The following is a 20,461-nucleotide window of genomic DNA, read 5'->3' on the forward strand; positions in this document are numbered from 1 at the left end:
TTTTTTTTTTTTTTTTTTTTTTTTTTTTTTTTTTTTTTTTTTTTTTTTTTTTTTTTTTTTTTTTTTTGGATTTCCTCTTTTTTACTTTCTGACTACTCTCATCCCTGGATATAATAGCATAAGATATATATATTTATTTTATCATTAATATTATAGTTTTCACAGTAATAATTAAACTAAAATAATACAGTTAATTCGAAAAAATTAACTTTTAAGAAAATAAATTTAAATTATGGGTTTATTCTTTTGAAAAATCAGTGTGCTATACAAATTTCCTGCTAAGTATGGTTCCTCAATCTTACAACTACTTACGAGGTTCGAAATTTAAAAATGTAATAACTCAAAAACTAATTCAAAATTATAAAAAAAGTCAAAAGTTTATTATTTCATTTTAAGTCATAACTGTATGTGGCTGCAAAAAATTATGTTTTTGGTTTTTCCTTTACATTGAGAAATCCAAAAATCCATTAATGTAAAGTATTTAATTTCTTAAAAACTTATTCAAAATTTAAACAAAACAAGACCATTACTCATTTTCTGATATAAGATTGGATGGCTGGAAAGTAATCATAATTTCAACATAAGATTATCCAAAAATGAACAACATCAATTATATTTTATTATCAGCAAAACATACTTTAGAAACGTGCAAATTTTTATTTAAAATAATTTTTTTTGGAAAAGGAGAAGGTGAAAAGATGTTTGTTTATTTCGTTTGTTAATAAGTGTCCTGAAAATAGACCTTTCCGGGAAATTGATGTTCCGGATATGGCACTTTATTATTCTGTATAAACATTTAAAAGTGGCAAAATTTTGTGGTATATGACTAAACTGTCATAAGTGTAGCTAAAAATTTTAGATTTGTGATTGACGCCTTCCTTGAGTTCATAGTTTCATTACTTCATAATAATTAGATTTTTAAAAAATAAAATTATTAGTTTCATTACTACATAATAATTAGATTTTTCAGGGCTTCCACAGGTCAGGGAAAACCTTGAATTTTCAGGGAATTTCATTTTGCTTAGTAAGGAAAAGTTGCATTTTTTTTTACAAAAACCGGGATTATTCTTAAATCACACTGGAAAATAACCAGTTTTAAACTTGTCAATAGCAGTAATCGGTTATTGAGATTCAATTTAAATAACTCTAACATCTACTACAATTATTTATTGTAAAAGTTCTACATTTTGTTGAATTTTTTCCATGTGTCCATCCTCATTCAAGGATACTTTTTTACTCAGAAAATGTAATATTTGACTTTTCAAATAAAAAAATCAAAGTTTCCTGATTAAAAATTGCACTAGAAAACTAGGAATTTTTATCATAACATTAACTGTATTATAAATCAGAGGTGCTTAATGTGTCCAATCGGGCAAGCAAGTTTCAGGGTAAATTCAGACAGTACTGAGTAAAATTTTGATCTAATTTAAAAAAAAAATTGCCACCAAATTTTTGTTACTATAAAAAATTAATGAATCGCTTCGCAAAATTTTTACCTGTAAGAGAAAAAAAAGTAGAATGGATTAGAAAATCATTCCTGCAGAAAATATCCAAAAAGTACAAGCTGCCAACTCTACTGATTTACCGGTAGGCTACTCTGTTTTGCCATTTTCTCCTGGTCTAATGGTATAATTAAAATTCTCCTGGTTTTTGTTCATTTTAAAAATTTCTCTAAAATTGAATCTGTTTTCGAAAAAAAAAATCCTTATTGGAATAGAATTTTACACAATTTATTGCTTGTTTGAATATTTAAATAAGTATTACTATTGTATAATAAAGCGAGCCTTACTTAAAGTAATCAGTTTAAAGTAATCAGTTAAAGTTATTCTCTACAGTGGAAAAAATGGTTCACCAATTCTTCCCCCAAAGTGTAATTTGTTTTGCGAATTTACGAGTAATGCTAAACGTACAATTCTCTTTTTCTTTAACACTATCTGGAAAACACATGTTCCTGCTCAGTGGAGTAAAGTTATCACTGTCCCGATTTTGAGACCATTTAACGATATTGAGCATCCATCAAGTTACAGGCCCATTTCTTTAACAAATGCTTGCTACAAGTTAATGGAATATATGATTTGCAATTGCAATGCTCGAGTACGCCCTCTAGCGGATAGGTTATTTCAGGCTTTTATTTATTGAGTTTTCATTTAGTTCTATCAGAATCATTGACAGAGTCGGACGCCATTTTCTTAGGAGCAAAATTTCCCTGAGGAAAAGGTAGAAGAACTTGAAAAAACTCCCGAGAACATTGATAAATCTTTTTGAAAATTGAAATAGAACACGCCAAGCATTCGAAGAAAAATTTCTCATTAATTTTGAACTTTTATTGTCAACAAACTTGCAATTGATAACTTCTGATTTCGGGATTGCATACTGTTACAGATGTGTGTATTACGGTAAAATAAATTTTTTTTGTCTTCAATTCATTACGAATTAGAGTGAAGTCAATATATTTCTTTATTCCAATGAAAAATATGATTTCAGAACGTGCAGAACTGCAATAGTTATAGAATATTCTTTTTCTTTATAGAATAGTACATATTTTTGTATCTATATAATTCGGAAAACAACAATAAAGAATCATCCGAATTACTTGAAATTGTATCATTTGTGCTTATTATTAATCAATTTTTATCGTTTTCTTGGCAAGTATATTTTGTTTTGAAAGAATAATTTCAACTTGAATTCAGTTATCCTGTTTTTAAGCTGCATATTGAAATTCATATAGAGATTTTACAATTATAAATTTTTTTTGTGTGGTTTGTTATCTAAAAGTAATGAAGGGATAATCTGTGTATATATTATTTGAAAATAAAATCTTCAAGCAAAGAACATTTCATTTGGACTCTGGATTTATAAAACAAGTAAGTGTTATGAGTTTTATAATAAAAAATGTGCTTGTCAATAAATTTTTTTCTGTTTTGATGATAGTTCTCTACAGAATGGTTTTTTACGTCTGATTAAGAACTAAGAATAATATGAGGAATGTTTAGAATCGTTTTTTTATCCTAAAAATCCTTTATTTTACGTTTTTTTGGTTTATAATTATTTGATAAAAATTGCTGTCAAAATACTTTTTTTTGAAAAATTAAATGGTTATAACATTATGTGTTTATATATACTTCTTGCATATTCTAATGTTTGAAGTAATATGATTCAGAAAAGTATGGATGAAAAATTCAACTAGAATTCAGCTATTCTGTTTTTAAGTTACATATTGAAATTCATATTGAGATCTTGCAATTATAAAATTTTATTGTGTGGTGTGTCAGCTTAAAGTAATGAAGGGATAATCTATGTATATATTATTTGAGAATAAAGTTTTCAAAGGAAGAACATATTTTGGAATTCTCTGAATTTTTAAATCAGGTGAGTGTATGATTTTTATAATAAAAAATTTACTCCTAAATAATTTTTTTCTAATTTGATGATAATTCTCTATAGAATGGTTTTCTGCATCTGATTAAGAATGAAAAAAAAAACAAAACATGAAAGCTTTTTATTTTAATTTGAGGAATTTTTAGAATCTTTTTGTTTTTCATAAGCATTTTTTATTTTGTGTTTTTTAGTTTATAAATAATGGTTTTTATTGAAACTTAAAGTTTATTCATAAAAAGTGTTGTCAAAAAACTTCTTTTGCAAAATTAAATGATGTAAAATTATGGGCTTATGTATACTTTTTACATATTTCAATGTTTGAAGTAATATGATACATAACACTTTTGAGTGTAAAGTTTAAATAGGCCTTTCATGTTATGTCATTAAATTTTGTAAAACGATTTTGCAGGTATTAAGTTTTAAATCTAATAAGAAGATACATATTTTTTTTCTGTTTATATACAAATATTTTTCCGAAGTGTTTTGGAAGTTCCTTCTCTTAAAAAAACAAAGAGATACCATTTTGTTTTCGCTTGCATAGGAAAGAATATCAAACATTTTTATTTTTAAAATTTAATAAGCCACAATAAGGAAGGAACGTTACAGTGCTACACGCTACATTAAAGATGTCTCCAGAGCAACTGAATGAGTTTTCATATAGAAATTGCAGGTATTCGTCTCGTACATCAACGCCCCCTATAGTTCGTTGTGAGCACGAATTGTGAACCGCCTAATTTATTTTCTTGAAATGAAAAACAAAACCTCTGATTTTCAGATTGGTTTTTGTAAACTCAGATTGTTTCAGACTGGTTTTGTTTGCATGTATTTATCTTTTCTTGGAATTCCTAATAGTTGATATCAAGCATTTAGTTGCATAAATTATACGAGTTTATTAGTGCTGCCATCTGTACTCCACTGCTTATCACTATATCTTATTTGCCACTGCTTATCATTGTTATCGCTTTTTGTGTGCTGTTATCGCCACATGTTCATTCATCATCATATTCGTTTGTTTAAGTTATTGTTTTGATGTTGTCATGATAATTATGCATTGCGTTAAATGTACTATTAAAGTAATGTTTTGAATCATTGTATGTGTTCTAGTCCTTATTATACAGTATAGGACCCCAAATCTGGCACTCACGGGACCGACGAAATTCCGTATTTCGGAATTTGCCGAATTTCGGATCTCTTTCGGAAATTCCAATATGGCACCCATATATTACAATAATTCAATTATACTGCTAATTTCAGAAAATTAATTAATTCCAAAAAATTTAGTTAAGTTTTGATCGTAGTAGGTGAATTTAAAACTGTCCTATCTTAAGAAATCTCATTAATTAAAATATTATCTATAGAATAGAAATAACAATACAGTGTAAAGTCGCGTATCCGGAATCGGTGGGACTTCCAGAAGTCCGTATTATAGATTTTTCCGTACAATAGACCCCCAAGGTTAACAAAGCTTAAAATGATTTAATAAACGATCTGAATCTAAGAAGAAAATAATAAATAAACATTATTTTTAAGGGGAATAATGTTTTAGCATTAGAATATCTAATCAATCAAATATAAAATATTAGAAAAAAAATATTGCTGAAAATATGGAAAACGAAAAAAATTTAACAGTTATGAAAATATTAATCCGCCATTTTGAACTAGAACGATTCCAGCAGGAAGAGGAAATTCATGTCATTCTGGAACAAAGCTTAAAATGATCTAAATCTAAGAAGCAAAAAATAAATAAACATTATTTTTAAGGGGAATAATGTTTTAGTATTAGAATATCTAATCAATAAAATATGAAATATTAGAAAAAAATATTACTGCTTAAAATATAGAAAACGAAAAAAAATTGACATATGAAAATAATAATCCGCCATTTTTAACTAGAATGATTCAAGCAAGAAAGGGAAATTCCCGTCATTCATTAAGGTGGGTAGGTGGAGGAGAAAAATTCATTTCCTCCTTATTTGTGAAAGAAAATGAGTGTAAAGAGGAGATCATTTAAGTTGAGGGTGGGGAAGTAACAAATTATTGTTTTCTCTCCAATCATTGGCTGTCAATCAAGCATAAAGGCGGGGCACGCTGATCGGGTTCTCTTTATTTTTTCTTCCATGACTGAAAGAATGTTACCACTTTTTTCCCCCCGCCTCCTAAATATTACATGGTATGGAGAAGAACGAATGTTTTGTTTCTCAAGGACATGCATCCTTTTAGACCTATTCAAATTTTCCATTTTTACTCCCCCTCCACCTTAACGCTTGCCCCGTTTACCCTTTTCCACAGTATTTCTTCTTTCAATAAAAAGGTTCCAGGAAATGTCTCTCAGAATCAGACTCAGTTGCGGTCTTTTGAAAACAAATCTCCCTCTTTTTCCTACATTCCAAGGGAGGAGCGTCACTAACGGTCACTCAATTGTTTTGGTAGATCTTCACTTCCCCTTTCTGGTGATTTATGGGTTCGATGCATAAATCAGAGGTTCAGTGCAAGCTAGAAAAAGAGAAAATGTGTCAAAAGACCTTTTTCTTTTTTTTTTTTAAGGAAAGGGGAAGAAGGAGAGATGTTTGTTTTTTTTGTTTGTTAAAAAGTGTCCGGGAAATCGATCCTTCCGGGAAAGGGACGTCTGGATATGGGACGTTACACTGTATATATTTTTTATAAGCAAACAACAAATAATGATAAAAAAACAAGCTAACAACTAAATACGATTAAAAAAAACAAGCTATCAATTAACAAAAAAAAGAGCAGTTAATAACTAATAAAAAAACAAAAGAGTATAATTTACATCAAGTAAGAAAAGCAGCAAAAGGGATAGAATTCAGTTTGTATCCCACATGGTAGCTTCATTATCAAAAGGGTGTGGCTAATTTATGGTCAAACTGGAGAGGGAAATGTGGGAACCAAGGGGTAAGAAGGGGGGGGGGAACCAGTAGAGCACTTGCACAGCTGTCAAGATTGATTGATCTGTTTCTTCCAACTTGCTTTTCTTTATTTTGTTCATTGAAAATGCAGGTGTTTTTACTTTTCCCTTTCAGTTTAGATATTTTAAACTGCTTTAGAAACAGATGTTTCCTTTGACACAGATTTTTTTTTCATGCTTTTTTTTTTAGAAAGATAAAATAAAGTTACTTACTTCAACAGAATAAAATTCCAAATCAAAAGAGAGTATAAGTGATTTTTTTTTCTCTTATTAATAGAAATTTCTTAAAAAAAAAAAAAAATAGATCGGATTATGTGCCGAATTTCGGGTCCTGCCGAATTTCGGGATGCCGGATTAGGGGTCCCATACTGTATACAGTTATTCCTTCAGCATGAACCATGCACTCCTTGTAGTCAGCATTGCGTTATTTTAGCCAAGCTTGATTTTCATGCTTTTGAAAGAGCATGTGGCAAGCGGTTGAATCATTTTAGAGGGTGCGTCACAAGCTGTGATAAAGGCAATCAAACAGTCTGCTATCCTACTATCAATCTGCAATGCATCTCTAAACCATTCAGTGTTTCTTGTTAATTCCCAGTCAGCCATGCTTTCACTTATCTCTTTTCAAATCAATCAGTCGAAATGTATAAAGGAAGTAAAGCAAAAATTTGATGTTCTCATCAACAATGGTTGGATGATTTTCTTCCAGTGGATTCCCAGCCATTTGGATATATTTTGATATGAGAAGGCGGACCTGCTTATAAAAAAAAAAGAATCTTGCTTCCACAGCCTTCCTTTGTCCTTTACAGTTAAATTTCTTTCACCATTCAGGGCTACAAACCAATTTGTTAAAAGAACCAAACTGCTGGTGTGGCATGAGAAATGTGGTCCAGTGTTGTTATCAATCTCATTCCCATGGACCTCCCCTAACTGATTTTCTCTTCAAATTTTAGAATAGTAAATGAATATGACTCTCCAAAATCACCCTCGCTGAATAGACATTGCTGACTCTCCTGACTGCCCTTTGTGTTTTACAGGGGAGGTTATGAGCTTGTCACTAAACAGTTTGCCCATCTCTGAGAAAAATTATTAATTCTTTGATCTGTAACAACTTTCAGATGAAGGCTACTTTGTACTGGCTGCTAGAAATATTAAATGGCTGATACAGCCAGATCTTTACCTAACTACCAATCCTTTTTGTGCCAGCTGACACATAAGGTCTTTTTTTCTAGGCACCTCTGTCCTGAGCCAGTTCTCTTGCCTCTTACTATTATTTAGTTTTACTTTGCATGGATCTTGGTTCACATATTTTTGCCAAGTAAGTCGGGGCCTTCCTCTTTTAGGTTTTCTGTCGGTTGCCTAAGTAAGTGCAATGTTAGCAGGGCTATCTTGTTGTAGAAGAATGATATGTCCAGTTCATCTCCATCTTTTCTTGACATTTTCTTTATGAATAGGTGATAATTTTGCCTTTATTAATAGATCTTTATTTGAAATAGTAATAGGCTAGGAATTTTATAAAATTAATTTTAAACATTTGTTCTGGAATGTTTCCAATTTTATATTTCAGTTTTGCAGAGATTCAATTATTCAGCACCATATAAAAAAATGGAGCAAACAATCTACATTTGTTAAAAACTTCTGTTTTTGTGTTGAATTTCTTTTTCCAGATCTTTGATCTAGGGAAAAAAACTCTTAAAAGATAGATTCTGATAAATTTCTGCTTTTTATTGTCAGTGTATTTATTATAGCATAGTATTTTTCATAGTAAATCTGGTAATTGGTAAATAATTAATTTAAAATAGATGTACTTAAAGAGGAGCTACCTATAAAATAACTTTTTTTTTCTTACATTCTCAATAATTACTCTCTTGCATTTCCTCTCACTTAGTAAAATCATATTTTTTTTACTTTAAAATATTTTATAGACAATTAATTTAAATTCTCCTTTCATCAATATTTTTTGTGAGGGTAAATTACGATAAAATTGAGTTTTTATGGTGTGATGTATTTTTTTTTCTCAGGAAGATATGAAAATAAAAAAATTATTTTCTATATTTAAGTATATGGAGTTTTTTGATTTCCAACAAGGCTTGTTAATATATATCAGCAGATATATATTGTGATACAGATCATGATATATATGCAATTTTTTAAAAAATAAACATGGTATGTGATGTATCATGATGTGTGATAGTTTTGTTGTTGTTGAAAATGTATGGATTTATCAGTTAAAAATAGATCTAGTCTAGTAGCTCAAAATATCTGTATTTGATTTTTATATTTCTATTGTATAGATTATGTTAGGAGCATACATAAGGTGAACTTTTCTTTTTACACAAAAATGCTTATATCAAGCTTCAAAATATTTATTAATCGATAAGTTTTTTTCATTGAGAATATCAAATATGTATATAAAAATATTAGGAAATATCAAAATGTTTAAACTTTAGATATTTTTGAAAATATGATCTCCGATTCTTGCACATTTCAGACATTTGAGCTTTTATTATAGTACCCTTCAGTTTTTGTTCAAACATATGCACGAATAAAAACTCTGAATGCATAATAACCTTAAATTTAAAAAAAAATTCTTTTTAGGTCAATTATTTGCTTATGGTTCAAATAAACTGATCTTTTAATGAACTTTCAAACTTATTTTCAATTATTTAAAGTATGGCATGTATATTTTATAGGGATCTGTAGATTACTGTGTGATAGCGGTGCAGCTGCTTTCAAATATTACTTGTGAAATTAATCAGATCAGTGAAGTAAGTCCTTCATTTCTATTATATTTAATGTTTGAATTATGTAAGTACGCCATGTTTGTACTGCATTCACTTAAGTTTCATGAATTAGCAATTATATTCTAGCAATTTAATTCCTGAACCTGGCACTAATTAGTTCCCTTTTTTTGTTAGTTCATTTTTCTTTTATATGTCTAGGAATCAATCAATTTAGGATAATTATTTTGTATGTCTATTTTATTAAGAAAGTTTGTTAACAATCAAGTTTTGAAAAATGATCGCATATATTCTAATTTTTCTTTAAATCAAGAAAAAAAAATAGTCGTACCTCATTAACCTCAACTTGAAGGGTGACAGAAAATTTGTTCACCTTATCAGTTCTGAAATTTTTCGAGGAAAATTGTTCTATACGCAAACTTTTTTTATTTGCTCTGTTAATGTAAATAAATATATATATTTCATTTCAATAAATACACAATACATTTTAATAAATTAAATAAAATTAAAAATTTGCGCTTTATATTACATTAACCCTTTCACGCCGACTGTCACATATACATGCCAGCAAGAAACTCGCTCCTTTCCCAGTCGACACACCCGTTTGCCAGAGTGTTTTCTCATTCACCCCCGGTCGTCACTCATTTGTGCCAATGTTTTGGAACGTTTTAAAAAACGAAATTTCTTCCATAAGATAGCATTGTATGTCCATATGATTTCAGATACATGTAGATTTGACCTTCTACTCAAGATGACAGTACATTCACATGGTTTTTAGGGGGAAGGAATGTTTCATGACAGCTCTTTAAATTCGCGCGTGGTATTTGTTTACAGTAATCAGGGGAGGTTTTTTTTTTTCGCTACTTTCGATTTATGGTTTAGTTTTTTGTGGATATTTAGATCTTGTAGACCCCTGTTTTAAAATTTATTATGCGAAAAAAGAACTTTAAGTCATATATTTAGTTTTCAGATATGTAATGTTAAATGTTAATAAATGATAAGTGCATAATGAAAATAAAATGTGTGAAATATATATTTAAATAAGAAATAACTTAAGTTTATAAAATATCCATAGAAATATATATAAAGCATATGTCATTTAAATACTCTACAGAACAATATTAAACAACGCATTGATATTTCGGTAATTTCATGGAATTAAGCTTAACAGCAAAAAACCCTCCGGCCCTTGAAACACACGCAAGAGAGACTGCCGGTCTCAGCGGTAAGCTTGCTTTCACGCTTCCCGTCGCGAAAGGGTTAATAACTTCTGTAAATTTGTAATAAATACAACCCATTACTTCAAAAAATAAAGTTATAAAGAAGAAAAAATATTTTAGTTCAGACAAAATTTAAAAAAGTGTAATTACTTTTGGCATTCTATTTCTTTTCTTTTTTTTTTTTAATTCTGTAGAAGCAAATAAAAAATTACTGCAAAGTAACTAATAGGAGTGAAGTGAGTTATTGCACAAATTAGAGAGGATTACTTCCAAAATCATTGGTGATAGCTCATTGTTTTGAATCGCATATGCTTTCCACAAGTCTTCTAACTTATCAACTGTATCCAAAAATGATTTGAATTTTCATTTTAGCTTAGTAAGCATTCATGCTTAGTAAGCAGTCAGCAGAAAAAAAGTAAGCCGAAGTATTTTCCAGTGAAATTTAAGCTCCAGGCATCTTCAACTGTAGAAGTGCAATTCAGCAATATAAATATCTTATAACAACTTATGAGAGAGCGAAAGAACTGACTTCCCATGCTGAAAAACGAATAAATATGGGTGATAATTTCTCAGGAAAACATGCTTCCATATATTCATACCCATTAAGAACCCCCTTGAGTTGATAGAAAACTCTTGTTGTTTCGAATGCTACTTGCCAATATCAGCAAGCTTGTTTTGTAAAACAAAGCGAGTTTAAGGCAAAGGGTGCGCTATCTATGGCTGAGAATACGACTTCAGCCATACACACATCTCACAGCCTGTTTTAGAAGGCGGACCCATTCATACATTCAATCATGCATAGATCGTAATTTTGACTTAAACTGGAGAAGGATCATTCTCCAATTCAGTACTTCCAGAGGTATTTGTTTGTTATGGGAAGTTGGAGGACTTAGTGATCCGACTATGCAACAATACTTTTACTTACATTACTTGTAACGATACTAAAAGTTAAAAGTATGTACTTTTACTTGTACTTCGTAACCTTTTAAATTAAGTACTTTGACTTGTTTTATGTTTTGTGTGATACTTATATTGTTACATTGTTTGGCCTTTTGCCCATTCTTTATGTAATTTTATTCAATTGCTTTATTGTTTAACATGTTGTTGCTGTGTTAACTTGTAAATTTTACGGCGAACTGGGGTATTAAGAAACTGTCTGGAGATGTTCTTATTGATTACACTGATGTATCTAATGTTTCACATATTTTGTAGAATAATAATTGCCCAGCTCACTATAAGGGAAGTCCCATCGGCAATCGCACTATAAGGTGGGCTTCCCGGAGCAAATTGTTTTTACTTTAATTTCTTACCCTATTCCTCAGTTGCCATCAATTGTAAAATGTAATTTTTGTTTGTATTTTAATAAATGCCACGAGTGTGGCCTAGCCAACCTGGGTGGTTGGCGGGGCGCATGTGCTGGTGTGCGGGAGGGCTGCCGCGGCGGCAGGTCTTCTTTCCGTATGCCCAAATTAGGGTGGGGCAGTATTATACTTGTTTAATGTTATTTTTTGGGGAAAAAATACAAGTACAGTGAAAGCTCCTGTTTATTACCGCCTCTGAATACGGACATATTTTTAATTCCCTGGGAATCTTCTATGTATAAACCATTATGTACATTCTCTGCAAATTAAACACTTCCGTAGCGGACGATAATTTTTGCCCTGAAATATTTTCTATCTCTTCAAACCGGACTCTACTTTTTCTAAATATGAAAAAAAAAATACCCCACTGAAAATTTCTTTCATTTTCTGATCAATTTGAAGACTGAATTTAACACTACTGGGGTATAAAAAGAGAACAGAAGTATAATCTTTGAGGTGTTCATATAAATGAAACATTTATTCAGACACTTGATGGATTGTCAATTGTGAATAATGAACTCCATGGGTACGCATGACTTACAGATATACATTGCTTTTTTTTCTGTGAATCAAGGAAAGTTTACTTTCTAGCAGGTAAACCACATTTCCTATCAAGTGAATAGGTAGATGTTAGGGGATGTAAGCCTAATAATTGAAACCAGCTGAGGACTAAAAGTTCCTATTCGGTATCATATGTCTAACTTGAATATCTGTGCTAATAGCAAAATTCATTTATATGTGGCTAAATCTAGAATTATGTATTTATATCAAACTCTTTTATATATTTTTTAATGCAAAAGTATTTTTTAGAAGTTAAATAAATATCTTTGTAGATAGAAACAGATGTAGATTCTTTATATCTATCTATATCTTTTAAAACATTCTAAAAACAATTTACGGTGTTAAATTTTGTTATTATTTTACCCTTCCCATAAATGGACAACTATCCTAAAGGGATAATTTTTTCGGTCCCAAAAATATCCGCTTAATGGAGGTTTCACTGTATTTGTGATGAGACTGTTGAAGGAAATCCTTACTTTTTCTGAAATTTTTTAAAAGTTTTCCTTGAAATTTTTTTTTTTAAATCTTTTTTTCATAAGTTTAAGGTATATATTCTTCTTTCAAACGTTTTTGAAAATTGCAATTTCCTGAAAGGAACACAACAAGTCTTTTGAACACTCAATGACTTTTTTGCAAAGTGTATTGAATGTTATCTATTTTCTAAGAATCAGTAGTGACAGGGATGGACTGGGACACCACGACCTATCCCGGTATGCCCTTTCAAATGGTGCCTTCAGACTTCGTTACTTTCATTTGGAAAAAAGTAAAAAAAAAACGTAAATAAATGCGTTAATAAAAATAAATTTTGTTTTTTAGGAAAAAAAATTTTAAATTAATGATTTGTAATGTTTTTTTTTATTACTGTTCATCCTTTTCACATCGTTTACTCTTCACTAAGGAAAGCAGTCTTTTTCTTTTCTTACGTCTGACCACAATGTGGGTGCAAAGAAAACTAAATTCATAGCGTAACTGCTTGCAAGTTCCTAGAAACTATTAATTACCACCCCACCTGCTTAATCAATTTCGTTTCTATCAGAAACAAAATGTTCTGACAGAACAATAAAACTCTGTTCATGGTTTAAAAAAATCCTTACCTACTCAACCTCGGCAAGGTTAAAATATGTCCCTTATAGCTGACTGATGGGAAAATACATTGGATCTTATCTTTGTTGCTTTAGGAAAAGTGTTGTCTTTTCTGAGCTTCTAACTTTCTCTCTCATGGTCTGGGAGGAGGGTGGTGGTGGGTTGTTTACAGGGTCCTTTGTACGAATTTCAGACACAAAGTTTTACTTCTGCAAACTTTCTGGGGAGGGAGGTTCTTTTTCGTAAAAATTGTTAATGAGAAAGCACATTGAAAGAGCTCACCTGGAGGACCTGAATTTTTAGTCATTCTGCTATAAGAGATTTGCTTATAACTAAAAAATACATTCCCATGAGCCATCTATAGTCCGTTCATCGAGAACTGATAGTGAAAGTAAACATAAGGGTTGCTGTTTGATCGCCAACGTTTGCCACTTCAACGGTTTCTTCGCTGAATGAGCGATTTCAATTGAATCAACAGTGCTTTTGTTTTTATAGAAAAATGAAAACGATGTTTGGTTTTTGATACCTTAAAATTAGATAAGAAAGTGCAAAATTATAATATTTACATGAAAATATGTTTCTAATTGTTTCAGTAAATACATAATTTTATTTTAAGAATAGTTTTAATGTATTTTTTTTAAAGTTTAGATTAAGTTAGTTTTAATATATTTTGCATAAATATCTATGCAAAACATAACTTTTATAATTCCATCGTAAAAGTCTTATAGAATTGAACGAATATGTTAAAAAAATACTCTTTGTTTTCATAATTAAAATTTTTTTAAGAATTTATTAAAAGTTAAATAATATTTAAAATAGTTTTATGTTTCACCGATTGATTTAAAAATATATTTGAAGGAACTGCATTTTTTTGTATTTTTAAACTGTTAATTATCTTTATTTTTCTAAGGGAAGTATTACAAAAATAATTACACTAAAAGAAACTTGAAACTTTTTTATATGTCTCACAAAATCTATTGTTAAGAAAAATACACCCACTTAACCTATAAAGAAAAAGCAGTTTGTAAACCTCGAATTCAATAGATTTTGGAAATAGAATCAAGTGTCAAAATTATTTAATTTTACGTAACTTTTGAATTTCTGTAAATAATTAATAGCTGTACTGAAAACAAAAATAATTATATTAAACTATGCGGAAAAGAACAAAATTTTAAAAATTACTGTAGTAACGATGAATTAATCATGGATAATAATGAATAATTATATCATTTAAAAGTAAACATGAAACTAGGTACTTATCTCAGGATTCACTCTCAGAACTTGTAGAATCCTCGTCGTTTGAATTGATATTTATTACTAGAGAATTAATAGTGTTTTCGATGGCTTTGTCCAAATCCCACATCTCTTTTTCGATTTTCTGAGTATGCTCTATGAAATTTTTCCACTTTTCAACTCCAATTTCATTTAAACTTCTCATGCACAATCCTTCTACTTTCGATAACTTGAAAGTTTTGTTTTCTTTGGCCACTGAACCTTTCATTTGGGCCCAAATCAGCTCAATTGGATTTAATTCAGCGTGATAGGGGAGAAGCCTTAAAATCATTATATTATTACATCTAGCAAGTTCATCCACTGCGAATTTGTCAAATCTGTGCTTATGAGCCATCACTATATCCAGTAGTTCTGTTTTCAGCATACCTTCTTCATCACTTTAATTACTTGCTTTGTCGATGATGTGTTAAGAATTTTTCTTTTCTTTATGAGAGTGAAATGGTGCATTGTCCATCACAATAACAGAGTTCAGCTCTAGAAAGGGTAGAATTTTCTCGAACCATTCTTCGAAACATGCTGCATTCATATCCTTGTGGTAATCCTTGTTTTTGTTCGATTTAAAAAGTAGAAGTCCTTTTAAAAAGCCTGCGTCTTTACCAATGTGCGTAATAATCAGTCTCTCACCTTTACCAAAAGGCGATTTTAATCCTGTAAAAATGCCTGTTTTGACGAAATAATTAACATATCATTCCACACTTTCTCTTGCGTATGTCCAGCATTCAACCATGTCTCATCCATATAATAAATTTTTCTTCCTTCTTGTTTCATTTTGTTAATTGTTCTTAAATATATATCGGCTAGAATTCGCCTTGACGAAATTATTTAATCTTTTTCGATGAGTGAGCTGTTCCGTCCTTGTTTTTGATGTTTGAAGCCTAATTTTTTTAACAGGGAGTAAAATGTTCTTTTACAGTTTGGTAAATCAGAATCATTGTTCACAGCTTTGAGAACTTGTTTGTTATCGGAATTTCATTACGGCGGAAAAAATGATGAACTTTTCTTCTTACAGCATTTTTTACGAAATCGTCAATGTCATCCAAAAAAGTTTTACGAGATTTAGTTCTCTTTGGGGAATGTAATATACCATCCATCCCTTTTATATTCTTTAATAATTCTGAAAACAGAAGCTGTGCTAACTCCCGCTGCAGAAGCCGCATGGTCAGCCACATCAATTATTGGAACATCTGGTTTTGAATGCACTTCTGTTTTTTAAATGTTCAATATTATTTCTTTCTCAGCTTTACTTTTGTAAGATTTCTTCTGCCGTTTTTTAGGAGGACTTAAATCCACCACTTTATTTTCCATATTGCTCATGAAACACCTGTAAAAAGACACCACGACGAAACAAACAACTCTCTAAAAAATAAGAGTTTTTGCTTGACTGATAGGCGCTATTTGTCATCATTCCGGCGCCAAGTAGACAACTGTATTGCGCCAAATAGCACGCCGCTTTGTTTACTTTCACTATCAGTTCTCCTTGAACAGACTATAGTGTTGCTTTTTTTTTGGTAAATTAAGAAAATATTTATTTACTTTTTTTTAAATGTCAAAAGCTATAATTCATGTATGTATTAATAATGTAGCATTATGCTATCTACAAAAGCTCAATAGTTGAATTATTTGAGTCTTTTATAGTTAAAGAAATTCTGTTAAAACTTACTTTGGACAATATCACAAAATTTTAAATTTTATAATTTTTTTTAATAGATGGTTAGGGTCAAAGTTATGGGTAAGAAGAAATTAAAAATTTTTAGCTTCTCCTAATTTTTAACTTGTTTCATTTAGTTCAAATAACTATAATTTTTAAAATTATCAGGATTTAATTTGCTTTTAGAGTTAATGCTGGAAAAAAATATGTACCTTAAAGCTTTAAATATATTTAAGAACTAATATATTAATGTTAAAGGAGTTAATGATCTTCATTCGAGACCTCAAGATACAAAATGATCTTAGATTTAATGTTTTCTTTCTGTTTTGTTTAGATTATCTGTTGGTTAAAATGAAACCATTAATGTTCACCTGCCCATCTGACTGCCGTGCATTGAGGGTTAAAACACAAATGTTTTTAAATTATTGTTATACGAGTAACAGACTAAGTGCAAAGTATTTGATTTATTAATGAAAAAAGTGGTTTGCCACCTAAAAGTTTAAAACATTTTAAATTGTATTTTCCAATTTTAATCAAATTCTACAGAAGATGCAATGAACATGTTAAAATGCTTTTTTTAGCTAAAATAATTTTGGAGATTTTCCCATTCAGTATTTTATAAATACAGTCAAAGCGTGAAATTATTGCACATTTTGCAGGCTTCACTAGCTAATGATTTTGCTGTTATTCTATTCTGCAGCTTGAATTGTATGTTTATTCTGCAGGTTTGATGAACAAAATTCAAGAATTACAGAGATGCAATAAATCACAAGATTAAATGATCAAAATGCAATCGACAGCGTGAATTTCACAACTGAAGAAAAGGAAATACTTTTGAAATCTGCTAGATCTGTTGACACATTAATACAATAGGGTGAAACTCTCGAAGGATGTGATGAAGGTCTTAAATGCCCCACATGTCAGACAATTCTTAAATTTAGCTTTAAAAATGGTGATAATTTTGAAGATGATAATATGCCATTAACTTTCAGCTACTCTAAGCATGATTTACACCAATATTTAACCAGCATTACCCACATTGAAAACATAATAATGACCAAAAAGTTAGTAAGCAAAATTAAGTATCCCTAGAAATAAGAAAGTTAGCAGCTGTGATATTTGTGTTGCTTTGCAGCATACTTATCGTATAAAATTCATTTTTCATATGCTGATTTTGAAACAATACTGGTAGAATTTTATAATATTGGAGCAGAATTTGGATTAAAAAAATCATTCAAAGGAATTCGCTTGAATTTTTCATGCACATATGTTCGGTTGAATGTCCCATAACCGGAATTAAACGAGACTTTGTCAAGTCTTTAAAATAGATTTTTCCGGATAATAAGTCTTAAAGGTAAACAAGCATCAAAACATCTTTATTCAATAAAAAATAATTTATAATTAATATAAATCAACGAAGCATAAATCTGTGTGGTTTGCCACTGCTATTTTGGCAGCTATTGTTACAGATTTCCAGATTGTTTTTAAATTTTCGAAGTTGAATCTATCATTATAACATACTACAAATTGCGAATAATTTATTTCAGTTAGTAATGAATTGGCATGGTTTTGTTGATCGTTTTTTCAGTAGTTATTAAAGTGACTTTTCACTTGGGTTTTTAAAATCTCTGTTATAATAAAATTTTATTTCATTTGGCAAACTTCAAAAAACACATTTGATGATTCACTTGGAATCCCACGTGTATCTACTATCACATTTCTGTCAGTTGTAGCTACGGATTTTCATAGTTTTATATTATATCATCATACACTGGAAATTTTGAATTGCGCATTTGATAAATTACTTTTTGATGCACTCTATTTGTGAAGTTTTTATTGTTCATGTGGCTTTGTTGATCGCATTTTCAACAGTTTCAGGGTGCGTAATGTTTTAAAAAGTGCTTATTTTTGATTTCCGTTTTTTAACAGTTGTTAAAGGTGCTTTTTTTCATTGGGTGTTTTTAAAAAGTGCTTAATTTTCCTTTTTCCGAAATAGAATTTTTTTTTTACCATATCAATTTTCGCCTTGAATTAAACAAAAATCGTAGTTTTCACATTGTTCTGTTCATTGTTTTCATGATTCATTCAACCACAATCCTTCACTGCTTATTATTGGTCTGTTGCGTATGATATCGCCAATCATTTTACATGCTTGATGAAATGCTAGCGGATCCGCAGATTCGTATACTGATCTGGATTCAGTGGGAAGGATTCTTGCGCTCTCATGTCCAACTCTGCATTACTTTTTATCATGTGCATTACCTTTTATCATTGCTGCATTTTGAAAAAGAGTCTCAATTTCAGGCTTCATTTTCAGCCTTCTGAAATTGAACTGAAAATCTCTAGAATTTTCGCTGATCGCGGGGATCAACCATAAACATTGTCAATTTTCTTTTTCCTAGTAGCAAAAGAAAATTTTATTTCTCTCGTTAATTTCATCGTTGATGAAGTGCCATCGTCTTAGTCACTGGCAAGCTAATGGCCTTCTCATGCTTTCTATTTATAGACCCTAATATTTAAACTTAACTTGAACATTACTCACTAATTACATATCTTCATGTCAGTCTCCAGAGCTGTCAAGAGTCAGAAAGCTTCGTCACCTCAAAATTTCCAACTCCCCTTTATTCATTTAATTTAATAAACACAAGAATTAATTGAGATTTTAAAACGTAAGATATTTTACCTGAGGGGCCATCCACTAATTGCATAATTTTTTAAAAACTTATTGTACTTTATTACTTTTTTCACTTATATAACTTTTTATCATTGCATTTTTACTTTTAAATTGTTCTGTGCACCTTATTTGATTTATGAAAAAACTTAATATTTAGAGGCAAGATTTTAAAATTATGAAGTAAGAGGCTTTCAATATTTTAAATTCAGCAAAAATCTTATGTTATTCAGATTTGTCATTCCAAAAAACTTGATTTAAAAGTAATTGAAATAAAAAACTTAGTATTCTCTGATTTGTTAAATATTATGAGTGTAGGGATCATATAATTATTTATTTCTGACAAAAATGTTTAGCTTCAATACTTATTGTATTTACATTTTAAATTTTTTTTAAATCATCACATTAAAAAAAGTACTGAACTAAGTAACAAATTTTAATAAAAAATTATGAGGGGCCATTCACTAATTTGCATTTGTAATACGAATTTATTAGAGTTTTCTTAGTTTGCTTAATTCTTTGCATATCTTTTTCAAATTTAGTATGATGAATAATATTAATGTTCTGTTAACTAAGCTTTTATAAATAACAATTATTTAAATCTAAAAAATACACTTGATGTAACCTTTATAATTAACAGTTGATTATATTTTTGAATTAATTTTTTATTACAAAATCAATTAAAGTAATTTTTAATTTAATAAATAGAATGAGCTGCTCAATTTTGAATGTATTCAAAATTGTGTATAAATTGTTTTTATGGTGGCTAATGTAATCAAGAAAAGATTTCTTTGTCAGAAACTAGTTATTTTATCATGATCACGCAAAGATTTTAATAACCACTCTGCATTTTGTTGATGTATTTTTATGTACTCTGAAATTGAGTGCACGATTCTTGGAGGTGTTTAGTCTTCATATGTGAGAAGTAAGGAATATACGCTTTTTTGCACTTTAGGAAAATGATGGATTTCGTTTATGTGATAAAAATTTTTTTGGTCATATTTTAATGAAAAGCAGATTGAAATCGTTAAAAAATAAAAAAAAGTTTGGATCATCTCTGCGTTAAAAAAAGCATTTTCTTTGATAAGGGTCAAGTTTTGTTTATTTTGATTGTTAAAAGGTGTCCAAAAAGAGAACCTCTTAGTAAAAGAACACACAGATGTGTTACTTAGTACTGTCTGACATTTTGCCTAAAGAGAAATTTTTAATTTCATTGTGAGTAATGAGCTTCTAATCGAGTTATTGCAGATAAGATTGTTAGATAAATAAAGACTAAAAGGTGTTTTTCTTTGTTTGATCGATTGTAATAAAGTTTAGATTTTCTCTTTTGTAAAAACCCCTTTTTGGTAGCATAGCATTCTCATGCATTCAACTTTCAGTGGTGATGTCTTTCTCTTACTCTGTTTGTCCGAGTGCAATGTGTCTGTTTATTTCAAGTTTTATATGTTTTTTAATAAATCATTTTCCACTGAAACTTCATTTCTGTTTTAATGAATGTTAATATTGATTTACACTGACATTCTTGCTATTTTACCTGTCAAGGTTATGGGCCATATCTGAGACATACATAATCAAAATTCATCTT

The 20,461-nt window shown here is 29.8% G+C and overlaps 1 protein-coding gene across 5 annotated transcripts in view; it reads left to right on the forward strand.

Moving 5' to 3' along the window:
• LOC107452432 (Ran-binding protein 16) overlaps positions 1–20,461 on the forward strand; it is a 186,706-nt gene that overhangs the window by 30,157 nt on the left and 136,088 nt on the right. For all 5 annotated transcript variants that reach the window (XM_071188252.1, XM_016069988.3, XM_016071458.3 and 2 more), the window contains exon 5: positions 8,992–9,066. In XM_071188252.1, the coding sequence (XP_071044353.1) occupies positions 8,992–9,066 (75 nt within the window). The remainder of the gene's footprint in view (positions 1–8,991; positions 9,067–20,461) is intronic.

The sequence above is a fragment of the Parasteatoda tepidariorum genome, chromosome X2 (assembly GCF_043381705.1).
Source record: "Parasteatoda tepidariorum isolate YZ-2023 chromosome X2, CAS_Ptep_4.0, whole genome shotgun sequence".
Lineage (NCBI taxonomy): Eukaryota > Metazoa > Arthropoda > Arachnida > Araneae > Theridiidae > Parasteatoda > Parasteatoda tepidariorum.